This window comes from Ylistrum balloti, unplaced genomic scaffold (assembly GCF_031769215.1).
Source record: "Ylistrum balloti isolate Yb309-2 unplaced genomic scaffold, AGI_CSIRO_Ybal_v1 Utg371288, whole genome shotgun sequence".
In the NCBI taxonomy this organism is placed as follows: Eukaryota; Metazoa; Mollusca; class Bivalvia; order Pectinida; family Pectinidae; genus Ylistrum; species Ylistrum balloti.
Genome location: NW_026782691.1, coordinates 282,913 through 306,842, shown reverse-complemented (window position 1 = coordinate 306,842; position 23,930 = coordinate 282,913). Strand labels below are relative to the sequence as shown.

General features: G+C 35.7%; 1 protein-coding gene across 1 annotated transcript; it reads left to right on the top strand.

The window, feature by feature from the left end:
* The first annotated feature begins 8,474 nt into the window (after positions 1-8,474).
* LOC132561829 (G-protein coupled receptor dmsr-1-like) lies at positions 8,475-9,686 on the top strand. The gene has a single exon (XM_060226531.1). The coding sequence runs from the start codon at positions 8,475-8,477 to the stop codon at positions 9,684-9,686; it is 1,212 nt and encodes a 403-aa protein (XP_060082514.1).
* Positions 9,687-23,930: the final 14,244 nt, after the last annotated feature.

Genomic DNA, 23,930 nt, shown 5'->3' with positions numbered 1-23,930 from the left:
TTCTACAATGAATTATAATGTCATTTGCCTGCGTTTGTCCTTCTGAAATATACATCGGCACAGCTTGTCTTCCAAGACAGATGATGTGTCTATGGAGTTGTGCAATTATGTTATTGGAAGCGGAGCTAAATAGACAACTCAATAAAATCTCTGGTGAAAAACGAGACATGCTATGAATACATCTTATTTAGGGTGAAACGAGTACACGTATATCATTGAATACTGAAAAGTTTATATTTAAACTTCACAGAGAGAAAACATAGGTTAACAATTATGATTTTAAATGTTGAACGTTAATAGTGCTCCAAATACACATTTTCTTATTATTAGTTTGAAAGGCAGTAAATACATTTTATGCAAACTTTAACCAGTGAAGAATGTCCAGCAAATTACCGCTTAACTCAAGTTAATTTGACAAGTTTATATATACATCTGTGCCTGGATCAATGCCATTCCACGACGCGTGACCTCGGTATAAAAGGAAAAATAGATTTGGTCTGTCCTTGGTAGCAGTAACTGTACATCTATCGTGGCGCGAAATCACACAGTATCCACAGTATTAATGTCTGACGATTATTGAAGAAATCGTCACCTACCACGTTATCTTGAGAAATTTTACTTTGAAACTGCGAAGTTTTATATAAACCATAAACCAGTGGTAGACGTTACATCTCCCCGTTATAACATGTGGAAGTTAATTTAATATTAGTAGATGTTTCTGGACGACAAAATATTGACATTTTGATTCCCTATTTCCGTACAAAAGATAGAAACAAAGGCTTTTTATTCTTAATATTAGCTTATCCAAGTCATTACCTTTGACAGGAAAATTGGAAACTACACATAAGGTCGATCACAAACGTCGCCCTAGAATGTCATTACATGTATATAAGTCCATGTATGGCGCTTACGTCATATTTGTAAACAATATACAATGTGTCGGCTCCTATAAGGTAAACTTCCTCGGTTTCGTTTCGTAAAAACAGTACAACTGTATATTGCATTTTCCACGATTTTCTGTCAGGTCACCTCTAGATTATTATCATGTACCAGTTACATGGAATCAATATACGATTAGTACCGATCGAAGGGATCAATGGCAGTTTTCTTTATCCGTTACGGTTGGCAAGTTCATTAATTACTGAATATGGCAAATCCATTCGCCATTCCTGACGTCAATCACTGCTGAATACTTCTTTGGTACGTTGACCTCGACAATTATCACGTCATGATCAGCTTGACGTCAATAGTCGATTTCACTATGTTGATTCATATAATGATTACAGTATATCCCCTGCTAATTTCAGTTTCATCATTCTCATTGATACAATTTGTTCTTTATTTTCTTGCCTCCATTGTTTTTCATCTTTTCTAAATCTCAAAAAGTAAACTTTTGAAATGAAATATGAATCTTTGCTGCATTCACACTTTCTTAATATATTTCGGATGGTAAGTTTTGAATATTACATGGCATAATTAGTGATAATGAAATGAAAAACGCTCTTTTCACACTCTGAATGGCTGAAGCAAAATTTCCAACTACTTATCATGGGACATAAACGATTACACCATCACTATACGCGACGCCTGTTGTATTCTCCAAGTTTGTTTTCGTCATTGGTTTTTAGGCTTACATTACGGGACACTTGTGTTTTCATGTAAACTATACTCATTGGAACCGATGCATGTCTTAAATTATAGAAGAAATCTTCAACACAAAATAGATTGCTTTTTATCTTCTGGTGCACTGTAAAAGTACATAATTGTAAAATTCAATGAAGATCTGTAATTGGCATTTCTTACCGTTTTATTTCTCCAAATCTTAATTACTTTTGTGTTGTAACTCGAAACAGTCACATAGAACAAAAGTACAGAACACTTTTGTTCCAGTAAGACATGCCATCCTAATGTACAAAAGTTTTAACAATGAAATCAGCATAAAAATACTTTAGAATCGCATTGTTGCGTATGTGAATTTTATAGCGTAATACAGAGTTGTTGCCCTTGTTGTGGATTGACATAACTATTTGCCTACACGAGAGGTGTTTTACCGTCTGAAACATCTAATGCCATATCACCTCGCGAGTAAACAAATGAAAACACAGAAGGATTTTTTTTTTATTTTTAAAGGACTTAATAAGATAAAGATAAACATGCAGTCGAATGATGCAAAGGGTCAACCATCGCCATTCATTAAATTCTGCCAAACTTTACCACTGTGAAGTGTCCCTGGCTACTTTAGATAGGTATCATTTAGGAATGGAACATATCAATCTTTAAACGATATGTTGTATTAAAATGAGAGAATATTGTCAGATTTGTTGTATAAAACTCTAATTTACTAGAATATTAACATTATTTTCATAGAAGGATTGTTCGGTGATATTTAGCGTACGCTCGTGTGATGAGTCGCATTAGTGAAAGACAAAACAGCATCACTTTAAGCGTTCGTAAAAGTATTTCTTATGGTTTCCTTTTAAATACACGAGAAATCAATCTTACTGATAAACATTCTGAATAATGGAATAACTGTATTATTACATTTTGACTCATATCGAAAAGGATATTGACAATATCAAACAATGTAAGAAAACGGAAACAATGTGAAAGGACACACACATTAACAGGGACGGGTCTTGAATTTAGATCCGCGAACGACAAGAAAATTGCATTAGAATTCCCCGGGAATAGTAAACATTACTACGACATTTTACTTCATATTCAAAACACTCAATAATGAAATTAAGCAGAGAGATGTCGATGGTTGGGACGGAAACCAGCTGACGTCTTCCTGGTAAAAGATATGAGGTAGGCAGTAATGCAATTTATTCGTGTAATCAGACGAAGACCGTTGTGATTAGTGACCTAGTCTCCCAGGGTACTGTGCCTTTATTCATAGACTTTCTTTTAAGTCCTGGTGGAGGGTAGGATATGACCATGCGTGGTCAAATATTAACATATGTTGCTTTAGCTAAAATTGTATAATGTCACTTATTGCCTTCATGAGACCACCTGACTCTGTTTTCTACAAGGCTGAATTTATTAGCATCAATTAAAATACTGATTTTAGAAGAATTTTGCTGCATATTAAATCGTTTAAAGTTTGTGTTTATTCCATCATTTCCATTCTATATAACCGTTGGCAGCTATGGAAGAACTTTAAGGTATCATTATTGGCAATTTATCTAAAGGGTATTGCAGTATATCAAACTATAATTCTGAACAAGTATTGTTTTAATATATAAAGATGTCGTTTGTCCTGCAAATGCCTGAGTGCCAAAGCACTGTCAAATGAAATTTGTATATAGCATTGTCATATGGTATAAGATTCGTACTCTTGTTATCTATTGATATATTGGAGTCGGTAAACTGTTTCCGAAAACAATCAATGTTCATCATGAAATGAACGTTTTAGAAACTTGCTGATGAGTTTTACATTCAAAATAAAGCCATTGGGATCGTATCGAAGTATCACCTATCGTGTTCCCTGGGATATAGATATTCTTCATATGCATATCACTTAAAAGCGTAATTTACGACCGTATTTCACCTTTATTATTGATCCATATTTGTCCCGGATTATTGTCGTTTTCAACCAGTAAAATTACATGTAAGAGCGATAAAAGCAACAATACAGTAAAATGTGTTCTACCATAATATATGCATTATCAGCCCATGAGGTATCAACACAGATCATGTTACACAACGCGTGGTTTTTGTTTATGGTATTTCGTCACTCGAGCTTGCTATTTTTCATAATTTACAAGACTTACAAGCGAGTGTTTTTTAAAGTGTTTAAAAATAGCTGACTAGATATATATGTAACGACTATTGGATCATTTGGTGTGTTTCTAACACAATGAAAGAGCTATTCCAAGGATGAATAGCTACCGATATCAGTTGGGGTGTATTAGTATGCCGCTAATTCATATGCAATACTGACAATTTCCAAATTTGCGGAATTATTATAAATTGTAATAAATCATAACAAGTATTAGCTACAAAGCAATAAAAAAAACTAGTTTCATCGATAGTGTGAAACGCACTTCCGGTCAAAGTACACCACGTAGGTCAATCAAAACGCTTTTAGAGTTGATTCCACGTGTACTATAAATGTTGGTTTATCAGACACCGAAGTGATAATTATCCCAAACAGAAAAGTACGCCAAATGTATTGCCTTGTTCAAAATTCCCTTTCAAAACTGATACGATTGGATTTGCTATTCTTGAACTACAAAATACACGAGTCTCGATATCAAATAAATTTCAGTAATCTTCTCGCACGAATGAAGGAAACCCTCCATGTAATATGACGGTCCGCCATACCAATAACTTAGTATTGGAAAGAATCAGACGCAACTATAGTGCACATTTATTTGATTCCATAATGTCACCATTTCTTGACTAACATATAAAACATTTCCATGGTGCCTCGCAGTTTTCCAACCATTTTTATTAAGACACAGGAGAAAACACAAGCAGAAAATAACAGGTTGAGGTGTCCGCTATGTAGAGGGGGATTGATTCCTTATGTGATCACTCCTTTTATGTTATTCAAAACATCATGATTTGTTTGGGCTCTTCAAATATTTGATAAAAATGGATTGATGTAAAATGAAAAATCTTTTAAAATTATCTCAAATTTGATTGAAGTAAAATTGTTTATATTTCTTCCTGTATGTGACTTCGAGAATCAAGTCGATATATGAAATGATAAATTACACGTAGGAAACAGTAGTAGACTGGTTGCCGCAAATTACTTGTTATTTCTCGATGTCTCATGTAAAACAGCTGAGTTATGTTGTTTGTCAAGCTCCTGGCTAGGATTCTGGTGTGCTCTCTTTGATGAAGGCATTTGTAAGCCTGTCCTCACGGGACTTGTTTGACGATGATACAGTAACGGACTACGTGGTATACATGTATATATATGCAATGCCTTTACATATATGTTTAGCGCTGATGAGCCCTACTCTCTCGTACACGCAAACCAATCGGTATTGTTATCATAGGACATCACTGTACAGAATGTGATTACCAGGAAATGGGTCTATCCTTTACTGAGCAGTGCAATGAGGGCGGAATGAATGAAGGACAATTATTATCGAAGATTAGTAATTATGTGATTCGTGGATGAGGACCATTTCAAATTGTCTACTATATGAATGATTATAATATTAAGATACGAAACGGCCGCATGTTAAAAATTGAGGTGGAGCAACCTGAAAACCAGAACAACTACAGTCATCATTTCTAGTCATCAGCAAATGACCAAGCAAATTGGTATTTCATTCAATTAGCGTGATACTGTCCTAGGACCATGTAATGAGTGTGGGACGATAAATAAATACTCCTCGATGGAGTTAATTTTTGTTTTATTTTACGTCAAAACAGTGCGATGCACTCATGGTCCGTCCAGACATGTATTATGGCCATGTTATATCAGTGAGGTACAATTTATGACATAAAATGTTATTATACAAGATATGTTTTGTCAGAAATCGTTCAAAATGTTAGTAAAAACCTTTGGCGGACTCTTGTTTTGTATGTAATTTTGAATGTCAATTTGTGTATGTGTTTATATACGATGGTGTATATTTTTAATCATCAACGTTGTTGCCTAAGCGTGATACATTTCATACAGTAAAGACATCTTCTAGGGACATATTCAATTGGTTATTTAATTTAAGTGATATCTCAATAGATCTTGGCATTATCATCTATTAGGAAAAAGATAATTCACATGTGTATAAACGATAACTGTTTGAAATAACATGCCAGAATATCCAGCCGAACGATTTTGCAAATTACAAATACGTATAGAAAAGTGCAATCTGTGTTATTTTAATGAACATCATTATGTGCATATGCTGAAACTAAAATACAATTCATATCAAATTACGGTCTCACGCTAGACAGGTATGACAAACAACAGCACAATGTATGTGATGCCTTCAGAATACCATAAAGAATGTATAAACATGTAGTTTGTGTGAGTCCTGTTTTCCTGGTTCAGTTATATTTGACCTTTGTATCCTAAAAATACAGTCTACATGTCATATTCGCTATTATACTTGGTGATTTAAACACAAAAATATATTTTTATCGTTCTTCATTTTTGGTACGTCATATACATTTGATTATATGCTTTTAAAATCTTGATATTTGAAATCGACATCAAAGTAAGAAGAGCCTTGTGGTCATTTATTTATATAATAATTGTGATTACTGATGTAATTAAAAGTTTATATGTGATTCACTTCATTTGGAAAACAATAGCCTTTTGTTTCATCATTTTGTCGAATAGTGTCGGTGTTCAAAATGTTAGAAATATATGCTAAGGGAGGCAACTGTAACTTCAATTATCCCATCATGAGATATTAAGAGACTGTCTTTAACCAGAAGTTAACGATATTCCCTATTCCTTGAGCATGCTTTTTCACCGGGTGTTCAAGTCATTGAAGCAAAGTTAATAACATATCTTTAACAAAGCAAAGAAACAAAGCACTGAATGTTCTGGTGGAAAATTTCTCTGTGAGGCGACCCCACACCTATATCCCCTACCAACTTTATTTTAAACATCGGTATCTCGCGTGTCGTTATTGAAAAAAAAAAACGCGGGGTAAATTATATTTCCCCTCTGACTGACAAGCGTGGAATTTGAACCATTATATCTGATTGTTCATCGTAAATCATTAACTCAGCGCAGTCGTTCACAAATGTTGAAGAAGCTAAACGTATTATGATATAAATTACCTATTTTTGTTCAATATTTAGCCCTGAAACTGATGTTTTAAGGATTGGAAGGGATTTGTTAAAATAATATTTTACGCTATATTTATAGCTTTCATGAATATTTGAAACAAATAAGGCACACTGAACCTGTCCAATTCCACACGCACCCTAACACCAATATTTATGGGCCTAGCCAAGCCAAAGCTTAAGAAAAAAAATCGGAAGTGAGTTTGATTTATGTGTTAAACTAATAAACGACATCGAGATGGAACAAAGACAGAGTTTGACATCAGGCATTTCTAATTGATTTGGATGAATTTAGAAAAGTTTATTTCAGTAGAAATATTACTGAGGGGCCCATGTTTCTTAGATCTCTCAAACGACTTTAAATTCAACTGTTATTACAAAACATTGTCGTCCCTTATCACGCTAACTAATGTTATACTATAGCCCTGGAAACTTGGAAATGATTTCAAATTTAAGGGAAAATTATATAATCAGAATTTGGCATTCGTTTGAGGTATTTTTATTCGATTTAGATAAAAGTTAAAACGAATTTAAAGACAAAACATCAGAAGAAACCTGATATTGTATTAACATTGAGTTGTGTTATCGAGTGTTAAATACGAGTGCAGTACTGTGTACAGGCGCCTAATGTACCGTCAGTAACAGCTAATTAGTGATAAGGAGTGACAGCTATTAACTACAAAGTCTTCTCTTATCTCAACAGGAGAAACACGATATCGTTACGGGATATTCACGTATTCTGACAGAACAGTTAAAAGCAGGTCTCAATAATAAATATCTTATTTACCCTGAAACCAAGCAACTGTCAATGTCCACTTTGAAATTAACAGAAACCAGTTTTTGTAATCTATTTCACATGTTCACCCAATTAATTCTCCCCACGGCACCTGCACTGCACTTTAAGTCATAGTTGATTGTGGAATTGAGCTTGTACTTTAAAAGCAAAACGATAAATTTAGTAGCTATTTGTGTCATAGTTTTCCTTCCAATTATTTTAGGTCGTAATTTCGTAACCGTTACGACTATTCGTGTTATGTTGTAAAACTAACGCGACTTTTGAAAAAAATATTGGCTTGTCGGGACAGTTAATGAGGACAAGTCAAATCAAATAATGCCAAGATTCATAATTATTTTATCTCATTAAACATGATACTTATCTCAACAAATCGACATAAATTTGCCCAAAAATCATTTTTCTCAAAAGAATACAACTTGTCGCAATTAATATCTCAAAAAGTCGTGTTATATAATACCAACTTAAATAACAAGATGACATGTATGTTACCATAATTAACATATCAGAAGTCCCATGCCTTGGTAGTGATATGATTCCTTCTTATCAGTTCGAAAGCACAGGATCGGATGAATAAGTGTGTCAACTATACCAAAGTTCGCTTAGATTCCGTACGACAAGCGCCGTTAGGACCTACATTAAAATCTGATTTTGTCATTCAGAGTCTGATGAGCACAATTTGATAAAAGTGTTCATGGCTTAAAGCATCTATGTTTTAAATAATTTGGTTTTTGTGTTTCGAAGTGATTGTATCTACTGTTGTATAAAACTCTCCAATTCTGATCAACTTTGATGTCGGTTAGTAACTTATTCAATTAATGATTCGATAAGTAAATAATGCCATGTCTTCTTGGTTTTGCAGTGTCTAGAATGAGTCTGCAGTGACGGAAAATTATAGGAGCACTACACAAAGATCAGCATTATGGCTTTCTACAGAATCAACACCTCACAAGGACCGTATGACACAATAGAGCTTAATGCATTAGACACATACGGTAGTTCCACGCCGAATCATGCATCGAATCCCGCACAAGATGAATACACCCCTGCCTTAGAAGCCTTCAGTAAACGATATGCTCCTCTCCATGGATACATAAGTGTCTTTGTTTGCGTGTTTGGAATAATTGCTAACGTTGCAAATATAGTAGTACTTACGCGAAAAAATATGATAACAACGACTAACATTGTCCTCACCTGGCTAGCGGTAACTGATTCCATGAAAATGTTGGATTATCTGCCCTTTGTGACCTACTTCTATATTTTAAAGGAAGACGATCTGGAATATTTCTCTTCGCGAAGCTACAGTTGGATGTGTTTTCTGTTGTACCATGCGAGTTTCAGTATTGTTTGTCACACAGTGGCGATATGGTGTACTATTGTGCTGGCAATTATGAGATTCCTCATTATCTGGTTCCCAGCAAAGGGTTCAATGTGGTGCAGTCATCGTCGCGCCAAGATATCTATCGCAGTCGTATATGTATCCGTTGTCATCCTATGTATTCCAAATTATATGATGAATACGATGACTACCCATTACAAAAACGTTACGGACGCACACGGTAACGTGTATACGGACGTTACATACCACTCAAGTGTACGAAAGGAAGGGGTGTTTCATGTGGTTAGTGATATAAATTTTTATATCCAGGCTATTCTGGTCAAACTTGTTCCCTGTGTCACGCTAACCATATTCACAGTGTTACTCATTTACGCCATGCACAAGGCTTACAAAAAGCGAATGGCTCTGAAAAATCAAGGAAAGAAGGAGGACGCTGATCGTCACCATGAACATAACCGAACCACGGGAATGCTACTTGCTGTCGTTGTGTTGTTCCTCATCACCGAACTGCCACAAGGCATGCTCACTCTTCTCATCATCTTCATTCCATCAATACAAACCAGTGTTTACAATCCACTGGGAGATGTTCTCGATATAGTTGCTCTTTGTAACAATGCTATAAACTTTGTACTGTACTGTAGTATGAGCACACTATTTCGAGACACATTTGTCCGAATATTTTGTAATTGTTGTCCGAAAAATCGTCCTGGTTGGTCAAAAACTAAACTTATCACAAATGGCAATGGTAGAAAATATAATTCGACAAACGATGGCACGGTCGCTACAGATGTATAGGCTCAGCTATTTAATAGCTTGATGAGTGCTTCTACTTGATTATGATCCAACTAACTTGAAAGTGATACAGTGTAGATACCAACACATAGTCACTTCGATACATAAAAGTCATGGGAAACATTATTGTTCTTGTACATACAAACAGTTATTGAGTCTGAATTTGTCGATGACTTCGCCATGCTGTTTATCATCTTCAGTGAATTTTAAAATTTGATAGGCTTAAGTCCGTATATACGTTTAACCTAAATTTGCCTACAAGTGTGTACATGAAGATGTCGTCTAGTTGGTGTCTAGTTGATGTTACCTGACGCTGCTAATAGGACGTCAGGGATTCATGGCTGTTAAATCCAGGAAAGTTAAAAAATTGACGCCAGGGATTCCATAATGAGATGGCTTGCCATTTAATAGAAACAAAAAATATAAGTATCTAATATATATATGTAAGTATTCTAATAGCTATATCGATAATTGTGATGTCAATATCTTGCACAGCATGTCAGATGCACGTTTTATATGTGCGCATCGAAGAAAAATATGGGCATTACGCTGCAATGATCGAAAACTTGTTTCCCACTCTGATAAAGGACATGTTTTCAATCATTAATTATTTTAGATAAAAACCTTATCGGTACTTGTTTATTTTTGGGGTTGTGATGGCGGATACCAAAATATACATTTTCCCTTTTAGAGTCGATGAATCATATGTAAAAAGTTATTATATTACGGTGTTTTCCTGGAGTAATGTGAGAAAAATAACATTAATATACAGACGATATCGAGTCTTCATCCACAAAACCTGTCGGGTTATCGAAAGTTGGAACTAGGTGAAGATCATCAACTGCGCCTTATGCTGTCCTTTAGGTTAGAATAGCACACATAGAATTTAGATAATTAAATCTCCTGTGATCAGTGTATATAGTTTGATATATGTCTGTTATGGTTTGGTTTTTGTGGGTATACAATTTCGTGGTATGCACATTCTGGCCTGTATCAAGCACTTAACAGTTTGTTTGATCCATGTCATTAGTTTAGCCCGTAAAACTAGTTTTATGGACCTAGATAATCCAAGAAATGAATTAATATTGATGTCCAACGAACATTTGTGATTTGAAACTATTATTCATCCTGTATATACTGCTTGTGTCATAATTCTCCTAATTGTTTATCGCCATGAGTCAAAGATTTACACGCTAGCAAAATTGCAGTTGTCAAATGTGGTTATTATGTATATAGAAATTAACACAGAGTTCGTAAAAAAAAACAGAATTTTTCACGACCGTTTCTTGTTTTTAGATAAAGGTTAAAACGTAAATTTACTGTCTGTAGTGACATAATGCTCAGAACAACATGGATGACCTGAAGACTTACAAACTGATGACTTGAGGCTCGAAACATTTTGTGAAACCAATTTGAAAAGATTGGTTTGTTTTACATTTTCCCTTGAGAAAGTGAAAATTATCCAGGGTTTTGAACTACAGGTACTTATAAAACTATTGTTAAAAAGTGTGTGTAACAGATATGTTATTTAAATCAACGTGCACCCTTCAATTTTCAAACTTTTATTATAAAATTATGATAGTACTAGGTACTCATTTGACATCAGGGACATTAGCAATTGTTCAAAAAATACTTTGCAGTTTGGATAATTATTAAGGAGAAAATATCATCGAATAAAGAGAGAAAAACAGACCCACAAATCAAAGCAAAAATTAAACGAAGGAAAAAATGTTAATTTCCCTGGAGTCAAAATGTAACACTGATTATTACTCTATGGTGAAGCTTATTGTCATTAGACAGATATATTGTACCTGGGTTGTATTGTCATTGCCATTCACATCGCCCACATGTTATTTTGTAGAATAAAGATACTTAGTGAGACTGTCATTAGTGTGTTTGGTGTCTTGTTATATCATTATTTACAGGGAAAATACATATAAGCAAATCGCACGTGTTTGGTATCATATAAGGAATATTATGTGACCATGCCAATGGACATGTGATTGGTTAACACGAATGAACACTATTAAGGACGTGTAAACAAGAAACGTCAAGTCGGAGTAGCACATTTAGATAGAAATTTGGAGTTAAATACAGCAAAGACAAACGATGAATCAAACTGCCTCATAGAGCTGTTTCGTTCTTCTAGAACTCGTCATTGTTGCTAAGGACCAAACGTTTGAAGCCTAGGAGGCGACTAAACCTGCAAATGATCCAAATTTAGAAAGTGTGGTGCACTAGCCTCTTAATTCAATACATTTTGTATTTTTTTAAGATATCAAATAATTTTATCAGCAACGTTAAGTACATGCGTATATTCTGAACCGTGCCACTCTTGGAATAGATTAAAACATGCCTTGCATGTTATGGCAAACGTCGAGGACTTAAAAGCCCTTAAGCTGTGTCTACCACCTGCAATCTCTAAGATTGTACAAAAATCAAGTTAGAGTTAGGTACAATAGAGCCATGAATGAATTTAACTGAATTATACAACTGTTTCGTCGTTCTAGGATTCGTCAATGATGCTCGACACCAAAATTTGGTAGTCTAGGGGACAACTCAGAGAGGAAACTCTGAAGTGGTCAACAGAAGTGTTAAAATCTAGATGGTGAGGTGCACTAGACTCATAATTCAATCATTTTCGTATTTTTATATATCAAATCATTTTGCAACATACATATGTATATTCTGAACCGTGCTACTCTATGAATAAACAAAAACGTATGTTAAAGTGTTAAAATTTAGATGAGGAGGTATACTAGACTCATAGTTCAACTAATCTTAAAATCAATTGAAATTAAATTAGATATGACAGTAGACACCTCACAACAACAGCATGGATATATATAAGACAACAGAAGAGAGAAAAAAGCTAAATAATACGGTATATCAAACCTATGTACGAATCACCAAAACAACAACAGGAGATTAAAAGCACACCAAGATGTAAAGAAAACAGCATATAACAGGTGGAACATCAGGACAATAAGAGATACAAGAAAACGACAGAAACAACAAAGAATTAACACCATAACAGAAGTATAAGTGAAACATCAACTTGATTCAACTAGGACTAAGATATTCAGGTCTGTGTTGCCAGTGTATGGACGTATATTATACATTATTTAGATATCAGTACACTATACACAGATTACCTTTCTAGACATTTGCAGTGTCAAAACATTCCATTAGGCTACTACACTATACACATTACCAGTACAGGTCTCGACTACTATCCACAATTACACATTACCAGTACAGGTCGACTACTACACTATACACACATTACCAGTACAGGTCGACTACTACACTATACACACATTACCAGTACAGGTCGACTACTACACTATACACACATTACCAGTACAGGTCGACTACTATACACACATTACCAGTACAGGTCGACTACTATACACACATTACCAGTACAGGTCGACTACTACACTATACACACATTACCAGTACAGGTCGACTACTACACTATACACACATTACCAGTACAGGTCGACTACTATACACACATTACCAGTACAGGTCGACTACTACATTACCAGTACACACACACATTACTACTACTACACTTATACACACACTACACACACACATTACCAGTACACACTATACACTATACACACATTACCAGTACAGGTCGACTACTACACTATACACACATTACCAGTACAGGTCGTACACACATTACCAGTACAGGTCGACTACTACACTATACACACATTACCAGTACAGGTCGACTACTACACTATACACACATTACCAGTACAGGTCGACTACTACACTATACACACATTACCAGTACAGGTCGACTACTACACTATACACACATTACCAGTACAGGTCGACTACTACACTATACACACATTACCAGTACAGGTCGACTACTACACTGTACACACATTACCAGTACAGGTCGACTACTACACTATACACACATTACCAGTACAGGTCGACACTATACACACATTACCAGTACAGGTCGACTACTACACTATACACACATTACCAGTACAGGTCGACTTCTATAAACACATTACCAGTACAGGTCGACTACTATACACACATTACCAGTACAGGTCGACTACTATACACACATTACCAGTACAGGTCGACTACTACACTATACACACATTACCAGTACAGGTCGACTACTACACTATACACACATTACCAGTACAGGTCGACTACTACATTACAAACAAATTACCAGTACAGGTCGACTACTACACTATACACACATTACCAGTACAGGTCGACTACTATACACACATACTACACACATTACACACACATTACCAGGTACTATACACACATTACCAGTACAGGTCGACTACTACACACACATTACCAGTATACTACTACACACACATTACCAGTACAGGTCGACTACTACACTATACACACATTACCAGTACAGGTCGACCAGTACACACATTACGAGGTCGACTACTATACACACATTACACATTACCAGTACAGGTTACCAGTACAGGTACACATACTACACTATACACACATTACCAGTACACACATTACACACATTACCAGTACAGGTCGACTACTACACTATACACACATTACCAGTACAGGTCGACTACTACAGTACAGGTCGACTACTACACTATACACACATTACCAGTACAGGTCGACTACACTATACACACATTACACAGTACAGGTACCAGTATACACACATTACCAGACTACTATTACCAGTACAGGTCGACACACACACACATTACCAGTACAGGTCGACTACTACACTATACACATACACACATTACCAATACAGGTCGACTACTATAAACACATTACCAGTACAGGTCGACTACTATACACACATTACCAGTACAGGTCGACTACTACACTATATACACATTACCAGTACAGGTAAACTAATTTACACACAATACCAGTATAGATCGACTACTATACACACGTTACCAGTACAGGTCGACTACTACACTATACACACATTACCAGTACAGGTCGACTACTACACAATACACACATTATCAGTATAGGTCGACTACTACACTATACACACATTACCAGTACACATCGACTACTATCAACACATTACCAGTACAGGTCGACTACTATACTATACACACATTACCAGTACAGGTCGACTACTACACTATACACACATTATCAGTACAGGTCGACTACTACGCTATACACACATTACCAGTACAGTATACACACATTACCAGTACAGGTCGACTACTACACTATACACGCATTACCAGTACAGGTCGACTACTACACTATACACACATTACCAGTACAGGTCGACTACTACACAATACACATATTACCAGTAGAGGTCGACTACTATACTATACACACATTACCAGTATAGGTCGACTACTACACTATACACACATTACCAGTACAGGTCGACTACTACACTATACACACATTACCAGTACAGGTCGACTACTACACTATACACACATTACCAGTACAGGTCGACTACTATACACACATTACCAGTACAGGTCGACTACTACACTATACACACATTACCAGTACAGGTCGACTACTACACTATACACACATTACCAGTACAGGTCGACTACTACACTATACACACATTACACTATACACACATTACCAGTACAGGTCGACTACTATACTATACACACATTACCAGTACAGGTCGACTACTACACTATACACACATTACCAGTACAGGTCGACTACTACACTATACACACATTACCAGTACAGGTCGACTACTATAAACACATTACCAGTACAGGTCGACTACTATAAACACATTACCAGAACAGGTCGACTATCATACTATACACACATAACCAGTATAGGTCGACTACTATACACACATTACCAGTACAGGTCGACTACTATACACACATTACCAGTACAGGTCGACTACTACACTATACACACATTACCAGTACAGGTCGACTACTACACTATACACACATTACCAGTACAGGTCGACTACTATACTATACATCAATTACCAGTACAGGTCGACTACTACACTATACACACATTACCAGTACAGGTCGACTACTACACTATACACACATTACCAGTACAGGTCGACTACTATACTATACACACATTACCAGTACAGGTCGACTACTATACACACATTACCAGTACAGGTCGACTACTATACACACATTACCAGTACAGATCGACTACTATACACACATTACCAGTACAGGTCGACTACTGTACACACATTACCAGTACAGGTCGACTACTACACTATACACACATTACCAGTACAGGTCGACTACTACACTATCCACACATTACCAGTACAGGTCGACTACTACACACACATTGCCAGGACAGGTCGATTACTACACTATACACACATTACCAGTACAGGTCGACTACTATACTATACACACATTACCAGTACAGGTCGACTACTATACACACATTACCAGTAAAGGTCGACTACTATACACACATTACCAGTACAGGTCGACTACTATACTATACACACATTACCAGTACAGGTCGACTACTATACTGTACACACATTACCAGTACAGGTCGACTACTATTAACACATTACCAGTACAGATCGACTACTATAAACACATTACCAGTACAGGTCGACAACTACATTACAAACATATTACCAATACAGGTCGACTACTACACTATACCCATTACCAGTATAGGTCGACTACTACATTATACACACATTACCAGTACAGGTCGACTACTACACTATACACACATTACCAGTACAGGTCGACTAATACACTATACACACATTACCAGTACAGGTCGACTACTACACTATACACACATTACCAGTACAGGTCGACTACTACACTATACACACATTACCAGTACAGGTCGACTACTATACAAACATTACCAGTACAGGTCGACTACTATACTATACACACATTACCAGTACAGGTCGACTACTATTAACACATTACCAGTACAGATCGACTACTATACACACATTACCAGTACAGGTCGACTACTATACACACGTTACCAGTATAGGTCGACTACTATACACACAATACCATTACAGGTCGACTACTATACACACATTACCAGTACAGGTCGACTACTATACACACATTACCACACACATATACACACATTACAGGTCACACATACTACAACTATACACACATTACCAGTACAGGTCGACTACTACACTATACACACATTACCAGTACAGGTCGACATATACACACATTACGATCGAATGAATATACACAAAGAACATATTACACACATTACCAGTAAGTTACTTATACACACATTACCAGGAAAAAGAAAGCAAAGCCAGCAGGATAATTACAAGCAAGAGACACATTTTACGTCAACATGCAATATTCCAAACCGTGCGTTTTTAAGCGATATGTTAGTTGTAGATATCTACCACTGAAATCATCATATTGATGACAAACCCTTGAATGTCGAATCAGTTACAATGTTACTATCAATAAATGGAAATTTCATTCTAAAGGAATTCAGCAATCAAGCGTATCATATAACTTAGTGGAAGTATGTTTCTACAGGAAATTTCCCAGAAATTCTCAACTACGACCTGTAGAGCGACAATGTCATAATTCGTCAGGTACATGGGCATTTTCTTAGCTTTGAGCACCTTATGACGTCAAGAATTCCGGATTTTCCCATGCCAATAAATATTTCAGAAAGCCTGTTTCGCAACCTAACTCTTCTCACTATTGCACGTCGATAATTGTTATGAATGAAATATTTGGTGTCGTTATTATCGACGAGACCAGCTATGTAAACTTAGGTCTTCCAAGTATTTTTCATCTTATCAATAAAAAGAAAGCAAAGCCAGCAGGATAATTACAAGCAAGAGACACATTTTACGTCAACATGCAATATTCCAAACCGTGCGTTTTTAAGCGATATGTTAGTTGTAGATATCTACCACTGAAATCATCATATTGATGACAAACCCTTGAATGTCGAATCAGTTACAATGTTACTATCAATAAATGGAAATTTCATTCTAAAGGAATTCAGCAATCAAGCGTATCATATAACTTAGTGGAAGTATGTTTCTACTTGAGAAATTTCCCAGAAATTCTCAACTACGACCTGTAGAGCGACAATGTCATAATTCGTCAGGTACATGGGCATTTTCTTAGCTTTGAGCACCTTATGACGTCAAGAATTCCGGATTTTCCCATGCCAATAAATATTTCAGAAAGCCTGTTTCGCAACCTAACTCTTCTCACTATTGCACGTCGATAATTGTTATGAATGAAATATTTGGTGTTTAATACTCATCTTACCGTCAAACAGGTTTTAGGGTCGTAGTGCAGTATGGTAACAGACCGTATAGATTAGGAAGGACACCACAACTATTAACACTAAGACATTTTCACTGAAAATAATCTGGTTTATATTTTTACCTATTATTTTGACCAATCGCCTCACCTTCAGTACAATTTCATCTCGATGGATAGAAACAATCGCATTCGTGAAAGCACTGCGTTTTGTTATATATGCACGTTTCAAGGGAAGCAACTCGAGTTTAAATCAAGTTTCACCAAAGACCGTGTAAATAACTAAATATACTTAAAATAAACGAACGACTACCTTAATGCGTGTAGTTACGTGTAACCTGTCGTTTCCATAACTAACTTATAATAAATGTGAATACTAATTTTTATATCGTAGCACTATGCACAAACAGGCAACTGAAATTTGAACCTCGACTGAGTTAGCTCCCCTGCATCTTGAAACTTTGTATCGTGCATATTGAATATTGAATCACATATCCTCTTTGTAAATTCCAGATTCTTCAATACAGAGTATTTTTTTACATTCGACGTCAATATGGTATCGTCTGTGGTGAACCGATTGTCTCGTATATCACCTCGGGTTTCAGGATTCCTTGGATGTAGGGTTAGGTCTACAAAACACACATGACTGCCTGTTGAGTGTTCCGTTGATAACGTAAATACCTATGTATGTACCACCCGTTGCGTGTGCTGGTGTATGCGCGTGTAGTGCTGTGGATGAGGGTTCATCCTCACGCGTGTAGTTCCGGGCACAACATCACCAGACGTCAAACGAAAAGCAGCAGAGCATAATCACCAGGTCGGTATCAAACATTATCATGCCCTTCCCCACTACTTTACACATGATGAATGAATATGTATATATAATACTCAGTATTGTTTGTGTATTTATGAATGTTCCTATGTATAGGTCATAGTCAACATTTGTCAAATCGGTTTTAATTCAGTGTCGATAATCTGAAAAATGTATGTTACTTTCCAATATATATATATATCAACTTCGGTATATTCTATTTTGATGAGATTGCTACAGTTCACCCTGCTCTGGATTAATTATACGGGGAATTGGGACTTGATATGTGGTACTTTTCACAAAAGTCCCTCTACAAGGTTCAAGATTTGACTTTTGGCCATATTTACTGTAAAAACATTATATGATGATACCAGTAAACTTATTCACTGGATCTCCTTCGTGCTATCGGCAAGTATGTTATCTTACCGTGAGTGTAATTCAAGTACGTGTAAATCATGTGTAGAGCTCGCCTGAAATCAACTTCCCTCTCTCCGTTTCTCTCTCTCTCTCTTTATGTATATCTTTCTTTATTGAGGTGGGTGTATGTAGCCAGGGTGACTGAGGCTAAGAACGTAACATCAAAATTAATCCGGTATGTATGAATTTTACATGTATGTTATGGCTAATTTATATACAATGATAACTTCAGTGTATACGTGGAATTACAATAGTAAGCTTTAAATAATGAATCGCATGGCTGCATGATACAATGTAAACGTGGTATTTTAAAGTTATAATGAAATTTCAGATAACTGATAATTATTGGTCCACGAGTACTATTTATGGCAATAGATTCACACCGAGCTCTTAACCTGTGAAACTGACAGGTATATATACTGTAGGCATTATCCAAATGTGACATTGCTGACTGATGAAATAGAGCTGGAGAAGACACACAATAAGGTACGATATTATTATAATACATTGGGCTCTGTATCAAATATCAACATGTGTTTATGTCAAGTTCATCAATTACACAGAAACACCTGTATTACATGTAATTGTGTGTACAGCTTGGTTACATTTTGAAACAGCTTGAAACAGTTGGAAGAGTTTGACATGTTAAAGCTCCTACTCGAGTCTGTAGAACAACACAAAAGGAAAAACTATTTGTGACTAGTTTGGCGGGCGTAAGTAAAAATGTTATTGGTCTGCGTATAAGGCAAACGTTGTGTTATAGCACCACGGGCTCTTAAGATCAATGAGCGGCGGAGACTGTCATATTTTGATGTGAAATAAAACTGAACATCAGTCAGTATCATGTTAAAAGTCTACTTATCGGGTGTCTGAATAAGGTCGTTCTCTTGTTATTGATAAATTTCGTGTTCTTTAAAGGGACTAAATGGTAGATTTTCCATATGCTTTTATTTTTACGGGATACCATGGGTTCGTCCCCTTAGTGTTTATCCAGTCGAAGACACGAGAGCCCACAAGTAGAATGGGGCAAGCCATTGATGAGTGATTTTATCAAATTATTTGTACAGACTTCGTGGTACTATTGTACTCGGAGAGCCGTACAGACATGGTGATACAGGTATGTGTTGTAGCCTACATAGACGTTACACATCATAACATGTCGGAATTATTTCGAATTTGAATCCGCGAAAGCATTAATATCTATGTTCAAAATCACTATAAAAAATGATTATCTTAAAAATCAGGGTGTTACGATTTAGTTCAACCAATATTTGTTGTATAAACACATACCATTCTATATATGTATTCACATGATCACACATTTCGAAGTACGCGCCAGTAAATGCCCAACTGAGAACCCCTGTGGTTACCTGGGCAGGTGTGAACTATAACCATCTCTTTCACAACTAATTTCTCATCATATGACTCGATGTCTGATATGATTTCACACATTACTATAGTCAATTTACGAAGTAATCATCTGATTTAGTCTGGGTCGTATGATAAAGACATTCCTGGATTTAATTGAAACAAATAAAATTTCGAGAAGATCCAGAATTTGAAAAATACATTTCAACAGAACAATTGATTTTTAATGTAGCAATTAAAATTTGAAAATTAACAACTGAAAACTTTTGATCAAGGATTCGCATTGAAGGAGATATATAACATCTACCGTAAACTATATCTTAAAGTAACCAATTACACCAAGGAAAAGAAGGACAATGATTAGAAAATGATTAACCACAGCATTTTAAAAACGACCCTTTTCTCTACTGTTGCCATGCTTCTATCCGATTCAAATACATAGTACAGAGCAAACTTCGGATTCATTGAACTCGTACATTTTATTTCTCATTGAGATTTATGACTTAAATTTATAACTAAAATTCAATAAGTCAATTCTTTTATGTAATCCATTTGCTTGGTTGTTGCAACAGCAAACCATGTTCATAATTTTTAAGCAACAAGTCAGTGATTTTTTTGCAAGTCCAATATAATGATATATAATGTACTGTACTAAATGCGATACTAGCACGCCAACATAATTAAATCTTCTTTTAACCAAGTCTTGAAAGTCAGCTATGTCAGGTAAAAAATGAAAATCAAAAACGTTATAATAAAGGGATTTGAGACTGTTTCTTTTTTCACCCTTTCCTAGTTGTTTCAAATGCTAGAAAATGCGTGTTTGTATCTATTTTGATACCAGATTATTATGATTGTCTCGAAACGTGCTAATCATAACGTGTAAATTGATCTTGTCTGTGCGATGCTTGTATCATGGAATATATTGAACTGAAGTACTGTATCAATTAGAATTAACTAGCGTTGCTGTATTTATATATCACTTTACTCCAAAACTTTCAAACGAATGTTTTCAAAACAAACAGTATACCAGAATTCTCAAGTTTCCAATTGATCTCACTAACTTTTGTAACAAATACATTGTGTTTACTTTAGATTTTTAAAACAGAAAGCGTGAGTGAGCTATTCACAACTGACAAATCACCTAATACCGAAAAAAGTCATTTGTGAAGCCGTTGCGCTAAAAATCTCAATGATATTCTGTTTGATCAATGTAATGTATATGATTCGTCATTATAATTTAATGTTATCATTTTTGTTACGAAAATGAGATTCCTTTTTTACTGTACGACAAATTGCCCGTGGTCAGACTGGTCAGTGCATAGACATCATATATTTGGTGTCTTCTCACTTAGCCAACATTTTGATTTTTGGGGTATACAGGTAAGGTATTTTGTTAGCCAGGTGAGACTAGGTATGACAAGTAGAACAATAGGAGATCATTACAGGTAAGGCTATAGACTGCGTCATAAAACTTCTTACTTTCGAGAGAAAAATAACGCTGGATATTTAAGAATTACATGTATATTTATTTCAAATTGAATGCATTTACAGTATTAACTTACTTATATACCCTATATATAAGAAACTTCGCTACTATCTTAAATTATAGAAAAACATAGGAATATCAGAATGTAAACATATAGCTAGTGTTTTTCAATTATATAATCATAGAAAAGCATAGAAATATAAGAATGTACACGTATAGCTAGTCTTTTTCAGCTATTTCAATTATTTATGTATATACACATAAAGTAGCTTGATTTCAAACGTCCTTTTGAATAGGAGTATTATAATGCTCTGTGCATCCTCTATATCATGAATTAGAATCACCTATTAGTAATTCAATGGTAAAAGCTTATAAAAGGTGTTCCATACAAATGGAAATGAATTAATTCAATTCGGCACAAGAATGTTTTTTTTTTCACAGCAGAATTTTTCGTAACGGATATTTCTTTTTTGATGCAACACATGCAGTTTATTTCACTATTTTACTGTAAATGCAGTCGATGGGAAGCAGCATCAGCATAACCGAGCGCATCAATTTGTCCATTTCTGTATTGGTTCTTTAGTTGACTAAGGCGAGAGTCTATGTGGTGGTATTTCCTCTTTTTTGGTCTTAGTTTTTTTACCTCCTGTCGAAAGTTGGATCAGCTTTGCTTCATCGGTAGTCTGAATTTTCTCCAGAGGCTGAACAGCCGCAAAGATGTTCGGGTGCGCATGCTGACAGAGTTTGTTGACCTTGCTGTGCCATCCCTCAACAAGATTTGTTGTCCGTGGGCCATCGTAGTCATAGTAGTTTCACAAAATTAGTGGCCGGACACGGTCTCTGTACACATCTCCAACCAACTCTGTCATAACGTCTGGTCCTGATGGAAAACGTGTAGCCTGCATGCAGAAGATAGTATCCACCCTTTCCATTTTCTATGAAGTTGATGTTAACCTGTGCATTAGCCATCACTGAATTTGAACGATTTGAAAATTTTAAAATTAGCGCAAGACCTTTGATATGTTTTATTTGAATTTCAACCCACCCAAGCCAAGAAGAAAGGGTAACACCCATCCAAGCTTGCTGTCATCCATGTTTTAATTAATATGAGTTACAACAACACTGGTATATCAGGTAAACATTTAGGTACACAATTACCATTATTTCACGAACGGACTATCAAATGATAAAACAACATAATGTTAACAATATCTAATTGTATGTAACAATTCTATCAATTATGTAAGTGATTAACAGAAGACACAACAACATCTAATAGGATATTATATATTTTAGAATTACTGGTAGCACGGAATAAATTTTTTTGCGTTTTCAGTTCTAAATATGTCATTTTGGAAAAAAAATATTGATTAAAACACTTGTAAATACATTTCTTATTGATATCACAATTTAAACTCATTTTTTATATTTTCTGTCAAGAAAAGTAGGGACAAACTATAGCTGAAAATCACTCAGGTGTAAAATTTGACATGTAGGCCAGGTAGTACTGGTAACTTTCAGCATGTTGGCTAAGTGTAGTGAACGGAGCACAGGTAAATAACAAATGGCAGCCACCACCCTCCGTAATATGCCCCTGGGCAAAATGCCTGTTTATAATTTAGAATGTATGTGTTGACCGGGTTGGGAAGGAAAATGTAGCGCTTGATAACACCCCGTTTAAATGTAGATTGATAATTAACCATTCATTATTAGGTGATTTCTGATAAGAGACGGATGAGGAGAGTGGGATGATAAAAGGTCTGCCGCCGAGGTGTAAAAGTCAATTGCCTTGGAGCGTATAGCACATAGAACCTACGTCCAGGGCGCGGGTAAACTTAATGATGACGAGGCAAGCGCTACAT

Bases quoted from the DNA above. Each gene is read 5' to 3' on its own strand.
- LOC132561829 (XM_060226531.1), top strand. From the start codon at position 8,475: ATGGCTTTCTACAGAATCAACACCTCACAAGGACCGTATGACACAATA.